The following is an 8390-nucleotide window of genomic DNA, read 5'->3' as shown; positions in this document are numbered from 1 at the left end:
GCTACAACCAGCAGCCTGTTAGCTTAGCACAAAGACAAAAACTGGGAACAGCCTGGTTCTGTCCAAAGATTAATACAAATCTGCTAATTAACATGTTATATCTCATTTGTTTATCAAAAAGTGTAAAAACAACAATAAATAGACTATGTTTTGGCCGGTAGCAGTAACTTCCTTGAGTCTCAGCTGGTTGCCTGGCAACTGGTCCGGCACATACCTGCCCCTTTAAACGGCAAAATGCTTATTTTTACACTTTTCTTTTTGTACATATGAGCTTTAGAGATAATGATAAGCAGCCATTGTTACAGTTTGACAGAGCCAGGCTAGTTTGTTTCCCCCTGTTTTCAGTCTTTGTGCTAAGCTAAGCTAGCTGGCAGCTAGTGCTAGCCTCTAGTGACCTCTTCTTTACATCTTTGCCAGAAAGCAAATGAACGTATTTCCCCAAACTTCTTTCATTAAATTACGAGCTGTGTGAAATTTGAAAACACCACCACCACCACCACCATAGCCCTTAACAGCTGAAAAGGGGATTGTGTGTATTACTGACAGTGATATTCAGCAGGCAACCATTTCCTCGCTCTGTGTGTAATTCAGCAGTATTAGCAGCTGGAACCTGGAATAGTAACACTTCTATGTGCCTGTGCAGTTCACTCATCTAAGTAGTGCAGTAGATTCATTGATCAAAAAGGTGCTTGACTTCATTTAATTTCACATTATTGTATTTACCTGAAGTCTCCTCCAGTTTATGCTCTTAACTACACTGATACAGAGCTGTTGGATTAGTTTATTTGATGTTTTACTCAATCTGAACCTGAAGATAGGAGTGGTATGCTTAGCAGTAGTTTTTTTTTTTTAGGCAATTAACGTAAGGTGCCGTCGTCACCCGCAGTGCCGACATCTAATTTAAAGGAGCAGATGTGAAAATGTCTCCCACCGCACAAGTTCAGGCAGAATTTCCTCAACTGTATTTGTACGATTCTCCAATTTAGTATCTGGACGTGAAAAGTTGTTCTAAGTTTCTGATAAATATTCAGCATAGGAGGATTTAAAAAAAAATAAAAAATAAAAAATTAAATCCCCACCACTTGAATTGGTTATGTCACATGATCATCACCACCACAGCACCATCACAAAATAATGCACTGCCCTTTTGACTCTACAACCTACTGTTCTGACATTTTGTTTTGATTTTATTTATTGTTTTAAGCCAGTAAAGACCAGGGACTTGGTGCCATGATAATTCTCTTACAGTGCTATTGTGTGAAATTATAATCACTTGTTATGGAATAATTTTTATAGTCTTTTTCACACCAGACCTTTTTTTTGTATTTGTACAGTGGCTTGGTGATACTGATATGTTGCCATGAGTTATTGTAACCAATAAAAAGCTTCTAACCAAGAATACAAATCCTGGCTGATTTCCTTTACAAAAAAAAAGTCTGTGCCATGAACTATATATACAGTATTTGCCCTTTATATAAATGTTAAGCAAGGTTATTTTGTAGTGGATTAGGGGTTAACTGTAGAAGAAATGTACTCAAAAACAACCATTTGAGGAGAAAAGGGACAACTTGATTCATGCAAAGCACCCAAAACAAGGTCCAAAGGAAACTGGCTGTGTAGTTTGAATAAGTTCTTTTGGTGTGTAATATTTAAACTAAAGAATAATACTAAAAAAAGTATTTACATATCTGTTGCTTCTTGGCAGAAAAGTTAGCATTGGACAAATGATTATTTTTACAGTCAACTGACACAGGTTTACTTTTAACAGGGAAGTTTCTTCATCATAGATGTTTAGAAAGAGGGTTTTTTTTTTTTTAACCAAACGCTGAACTGTATTTATATTTCAATACTTAATATCCTCTGATGTTTCATTTTAGTAATTGCTTTCACGTGTGAAACGAGTGTAAAATGTAAAAAGAACAGCTGCTCTCACACAATCACTACCTGCAGTTGGTGCAAAGGTCGAATTGCAGCAGCGGTTAATTTCCCTGCCTGTACATGGCATTGACTACACGGCTGTTGGCAGGGCTACTTTCCTGTCCCATCGGTGGGGGAAGGCTGGAGTTGAAAAACACAAATCCTTGTGGACTATGCATCAAATATTTAAAAAAATTAAATCAAATGAATGCACAAAGTCAGTTTTAGATTATGGCAGATTTAATACAATGGGACACATCTGTAGGTACACACACTTAGGAAAAAAGAAATGTAGACTGGTGTAATTGTCATTAAATAAAACCGGATATTATAAAATATATGAGGATTTCCAAAGCCTTTAAACTATACAGTTTGAATTCTTATAAAATAGAACATGAACCTACAGTATGTTAAAGACATGCTTTCCCTTTCTACTCAAATGATTTCTCATTGAACTTAGACTAACTAGGTCCTTATGAATTTTTTTTTTTTTAATTAAATATATATATATATTTTTTGCTAACATACAGCAGATCATGTACCTGGACAGATGCAGGAACAGTCTTACAGACACAAACTTCATTTGCTTCTCAAAAGTTAGTCAAAAAAAGGCATATTCACAGTTCGAAGCACGTTAGTGTCAAAATATAGCACCCGACCGGTAGCCTTCTCGCCGACCGAGACTACATCACCACCTCGCGGAGCGTCTTTGCACATCATGAGTCCATTTGTTTGTTTTATAGGCAGTTTGTTTTACAGTTTTTTTTCGAGCACCTGAATGGCTGAGAAGGAAAGGAAGAGAGGAAAATACTGCCATGTCAGTGCCATCACCTTCCTCCGTCCGCCGAGAGTTAAGCTACAGATCGTTTTCATTGTCGATCAATCTTCTTTTGGTTTTTGATTAATTGAATACTCAACAAAATGTCAAACAAAACATGAAAGTTTCCCATTAAGTTTCCCATAACTGGACTATTTGGTGTGACAAAAAAAACCCAACACATTACATTTTTACAAATGACACAAAAGGGGCCAAATCTTCACACTTTAGTGGCTGCAGAGGTTGGATGTTCTCGCCTAATAACATTTCATTGATTACCAAAATACCTAGAAACTATTTGCAGTTGATAGGTCAAATCCATTCATTTTCTCAACACTACAGTCCACACAGAAACTGCAGTGTAGTTCAGCTGATGAGGACTGGGAGCGGGTGAGGCAGCGCCTGACTGAGGAATGATTGGCTCAACAAGAACCAAACTCTGGAGCGAAGAAGAAGAGCAGCTCACTGCTGATGCTGCAGGTACTGGTTTGTGAACTCCTCCAACTGTCTCTCCAGGGCTGTCGCTTTATGTCTGCAGAGGAAACAAATACACACGCCAGGGTTTGGAACAATTTCATTCAAAACACTTCAATCAAGTCTTTCTAACTGTTTCACATTTCCAGAGCTGTTCTGTAACATCTCAAGTGACAAGTGAATTCTGTAAATAGTGCATTTTTATTTATATAATATGACTGAAAAGCTTTTTCCTCCACCAAACATCTACAGTATAAGAAATTAACAGACCTTTTAAGAACAGGAAAGACCTGCCTAAAATTCTACTATGTACAACTTTACACCTGTCAGTAATAGACTATAAAGCAAACTATTTGTTCACAAGCAAAATAAAACTAAATTGTATTTCCTTTCTGTGAACTGTTATTACTCTCATATATGACCTATCATCATCTTCAGGTCTGTTAACAAGTGTGATTTTGTAAACATGCATCAATGAACTGCTTCTTAAACAGTGAATGTGTTGGCGGCCTGCAGGGTTGTGCAGCACGCTTGAGCTCTGGCAAATGTGACGATGTATCCAGTTTTCAGGTATTTCTGCTGTTCATTTATATAATCTAGGATATTAATCATCTGCAAATTTCCAGATGGTTATAGACAGTCTACTCTCTCCCCCACTTCTCTACCCTTCATGTTGCCCCCAATAAGAGAGGAAGCTGGACTGACCGCAGGCTCTTGGACTGGCTCTGGACCGTCTCCAGCTGATCTATCTTGGCTGTCAGTTGGCGGATTTCAGCCTCCAGCTCTTTCTGCGTCTGGTCCACCTGCTGACAGAGCCGAGCAAAGGTCGTGGCCATCTCCCTGGCAACACAGAGGGCACAGCGTCTCAGTGCTTATTTATTTAGCCCTGCTACAGAGGGGAAGAATGGGTGGGGCACAGAGGAGGGTGGGGCAGGGATGTGTGTGTGCGCAAATAAGGAACATTATGGGGAGTCAGGCTTTGTCAGTGGGTTAAATACCACTGGCAGAAAACTGAGGAAGGGTGCAGAGAAATGAGCATCTTGATGCGAAGCTAAACATTGTGGGACTGAATGTGCTGCATGTTAAAGGATTATTCCACCCTTTAATACACATGGATTATCCATGTCTGATATTTAGTTAAGTTACAGTACAATAAGAGTACAAAGTATATCACGAATGGCAAAATGTTACGTGTTAAATTCATTAATCTCACTGTATATCGAGCACACATTTCATGTACTGCGTAATGTCTTCGACTACGACACGCTGTTTGTATCAGGACTTACTGTTGGACCTGGTGGCTACAGTTTGCACTAGTAAAGCTGACGATGAGCTGCAGCTTCTCTGTTGCGTAGTCTACAAACTGGCGCTTCAGACTACGCTCCTTTGCTTTCGTCGTCCAGGTGAGTCTCTCGTACAGGTACAGCAAGCCATACAGTGAGGCAGACAGGGCAATCAACCTCCAGCCAACTGCTCTATACACCTGAGAACATAGATAAAATTTTTGTGTTGCGTTATAGAGACGCTGTAACAAGCAAATTCCCCGAGAGTGGGATCAATTGAGAACGATACGTAGATCGATCCAGGTTCACACGCGAGAACACATGCAAACAACATACCACTCCTCCGACAATGACAGCACTCATGGAAGTGCGGGAGGTGAGGGATGCCACATTGGTTGCCATGGCTACCATCAGGTCCTCCTGGGTCATGAGGGCTGTCTCGTTGTTTGGTGGGGCTATCACGGAGGAGGGTCCTGAGGAGGGCGTACAGGCCATGGACATCGCCGGTCGAGAGGACTGAGTAATGACAGCAGTTTTTTTCACTATACCTTTTGAAATGATCCTTATGGGAATACTATTAATTATTATTATTATTGACATTAAATATCACAACATGAATCAAAAAAGTTGGCGCATTTTCCGGCCTATACCTGGAAGTTCTGGTCCACCATTTTGAGCGCTCTCTGTGCGTTGACAGACCCCAGGAAGCGGTGGACTAACGACGACCAGCCCAACGAGAACCGAAACTCAATGTTCTCCTGGAAGTCACTGCAAAGTGTGGCGCAGTTTAGGTCGTAACTCAGGTCAAACTTCCTGCTGGGCACCAGCATGTTGACTTGGCTCTGGACCGCAGAGGGAAGCAGAGGGAGCATGCTCTCTGGAGAGTGAGCAAACATGGTGTGTGAGAATTACAAGAGGCACAGACAGAAATCAGAGGCAGCCAGGGGATCATTTGTAGCTTAGATCATATTTTAAACATACAGTGATGCACAAAAGAAAATATGTTTTGACACTTTAAGGGACTATTCTTCTGACACAAGTACATTTTACATCTAATAGCTTCTTTCTTGGGCACTAAGGGGCAGAAAATAACACAAGATAATAGAAACACCAGAGTATCATTGCGTGTATGTGTGTGTGTCTGTAAAGCAAAAAAAGGGTACATTTGACTTAAAATCTCCTACTTTTTATTTTTTATATCTCTCCTTAGGGCAAAAAAAAAAAAAAAAAGTCACACCACAATTTCATAACAGAGCACATGAGTCCTTTTCATTAGAGGGCACATTAACACCTTTTCAACATTACCGTCATGAGCACAGCTTGTGAGCGTGCCTGACACAGTGACGCATTTGTAGCATAATGGGACATGGGATGATGGCATTCAGCGAGGAGGGTAAATATAGCAGGGTGCTGGGTGTTGCAGACCATGGCCTGAGTGCCCAACAGGGTTTAGCAACACTCTAATTGAGTGATTGAGTTAAAAAACAATGATGGACTGGAAATCTGGGCTGAGGTCATTTTCTGTGGAAATGTGATTTCTTCCTTGGACTTTCAAATGAGGAGAGTTTTTGAGAAAATGACCAACCATTTATTGTCATTATATTGTACACAGTTACAGTAAGCCTGCAGTTTAATTACCTATCATGTATCCCTGAGAGGACTGGACAGAAGCGTAGACAGCGTTGGAGCAGCGGTAGGCCAGGTTCTTGCCCATTCCCTCCTCCACATGAGACAGCAGCTCCTGCAAACAGCGACAGGAGTCAGAGGCCACATGGACAACAGTCAATAAAACTAGAAAGACCAGAGTACACTTGTCACTCTGGCCTCTAGTTTAGGAGCAGTCAACTGGCACAGTTGCCTGGTAACTTCAAATTATTGCCTGGGAAAGTTGGTAGAAGTAAAGAATTAATCTGAGCCTCTACTTACAGACTTGTAGATCTTGATGACTTGTGGTGAGGGGTGGAAGTCACCGTGGAACTCATCAACGATGACGTGGAGACGGCAGATCTCCTCTTCCATGGCGCTGGATACCTGGATGAAACACAACCAGTTATCAGTGTCTAAAGACAGGGGGCGTTGTGTGCTGTACAGATTGTAAAACAACAAAAACACAAAAGTAAGATGAATAGTTTAAATGAAAATGCCCCAAATTTGCTGGTTCCATCTTCTCAAATGGGAAGATCTGCTGTTTCTATGGTCTTCTATGATGAGCATTAACTGAGCTGTTGGTGCAAGCAGACACACCTCGTAAACTTAAACAGTACATTCAATAGTTCTTCCACCAGTTGTTGTCTACAGTACCTTAGATGCAACGTCCTCACTGATGGCCTTGATCTTCTTCTTGATATCATCAATCAGCAAGTTGAGTTGATTCTTGACAAACTCCAGCCGGTCCATCTGATATTCTCTGTCCTCCATAGCTGCCACTCTGAAGCCCCGCCACATCAACAGAACATAAAGTCACAAATGCAAACTTGCGGCTGAATCATTACACAGTCAAAAAGAATCAAAGACACACAAAGTGCAACACAGAAAGTAGAATTTTTGAGAAATCCACTGATAGTTATAGCTATATCTACTACCTACTTTATCCCTCTACCATTGAGCTAAATATCTTTAAAATCTTGTTACACCTACATATTTATTTTCTCAGAGGTTTCATAGATTACCTCTATAAGCCCTTCACGCCATTGACAGAAGGAGACAATATCAGACTTTGACCTCTATCAACGCACTCAAACTAACAGAGGAGGGGAAAAATAAATGTCTGGAGCGAGACACTCACCTCTTCTCCGCCGCCTCGATGTTGATGGCGTCCATGATGCTCTTGACTTTTTCTGTGATCTGCTTGGCCCTGATAGTGTGCTGCTCAAACTTTGTTTTCACTGCTGACTGCGAGATACACTCCTGCGAGGCCATAACACACAAGTCACTGTGACAGCTATAGGGGCTGCTGCTGGATAGGGTGCACCAACGTGCACGCTACCAGGGACGAACAGAGGACAAGATAGACACCTGCTACTTTAACTTAGGAGAAGAAAAGGAATGGAAACACAGATGTGAAAATGACAGCAGCAGTGTGTGTATCTTGAGTCCCACAGCCCACATATTGTAACGTCACAGTAATGTGTGGGTGAAGCCACAGCAAAATTATAAAAACATATACAAGTGTATACAATCAAGAAGGCAAGTGAAAGAAAACAAAAGTACTGTAACATGTAAGAGTAGGAATATTGTGTCATTTAGGGATAAAACACATTAGGACTAGCTGGGTCTCTGTAAATAATTTTGCAATTTTTTTTAAAGAGTACGGTCTAGACCTGCTCTATATGAAAATGTAATAATGAGTTCACTTCTGTTATGATTTGGTGCTATACAAACAAAACTGAATTGAATTGTTTTTTCTTTGACTGCATGTAAACAGTGCTTTATGATTTCAAAATTCAGAAAGAAAATTCTTTAAATAACAAACATAAAACATAATTGTCAGTTTTAGTCTGCCATTCCCGCATTGGATTCTTATTGCTTTCACATACGAGCAGGATTCACAGGATGCATGCATGTCAGTGTAATAACAGGTCTACTGGTTACTGTTCACTTTCCTAACGTGTATCAGATCTGTGTTACGTTACTGCGATGCAAACTGAACATTGAAAAGACCAATTAGTTACTGACTTCTTTCTTAAAAAAAACTTGAGTTTTTTTGGCTACACTGTAAACACAAAACCCAGCTTCTCCTCTGTTGTATTTCTGACAAAGTAGCTGCTCAGCGGCTGTTTGCTGCCATTAGAATTCAGGGACGTGTAGTACTAAACCGCACTTGCTGAAACCACAGTAACGTAGGTGTCACTAAATCAATCAGGTTTGAAATCTTAAAAAACTGTAATGATAATTTTATT

General features: G+C 40.4%; 1 protein-coding gene across 2 annotated transcripts in view; it reads right to left on the bottom strand.

The window, feature by feature from the left end:
* Positions 1-2139: 2139 nt before the first annotated feature.
* Positions 2140-8390, bottom strand: part of mfn1b (mitofusin 1b) — an 11849-nt gene continuing 5598 nt past the window's right edge. For both annotated transcript variants that reach the window (XM_035652861.1, XM_035652860.1), the window contains exons 10-18: positions 7277-7398; positions 6793-6919; positions 6418-6522; positions 6130-6232; positions 5142-5368; positions 4828-5007; positions 4495-4691; positions 3914-4048; positions 2140-3266 (exon numbers count right to left, since the gene is read on the bottom strand). In XM_035652861.1, the coding sequence (XP_035508754.1) occupies positions 3197-3266; positions 3914-4048; positions 4495-4691; positions 4828-5007; positions 5142-5368; positions 6130-6232; positions 6418-6522; positions 6793-6919; positions 7277-7398 (1266 nt within the window). In that variant the 3' untranslated portion in view covers positions 2140-3196. The remainder of the gene's footprint in view (positions 3267-3913; positions 4049-4494; positions 4692-4827; positions 5008-5141; positions 5369-6129; positions 6233-6417; positions 6523-6792; positions 6920-7276; positions 7399-8390) is intronic.

Source organism: Morone saxatilis, unplaced genomic scaffold (assembly GCF_004916995.1).
Source record: "Morone saxatilis isolate NCDOM2014 unplaced genomic scaffold, NCSU_SB_2.0 Contig12, whole genome shotgun sequence".
NCBI lineage: Eukaryota > Metazoa > Chordata > Actinopteri > Moronidae > Morone > Morone saxatilis.
This window is presented reverse-complemented; position numbering and strand designations above follow the sequence as displayed.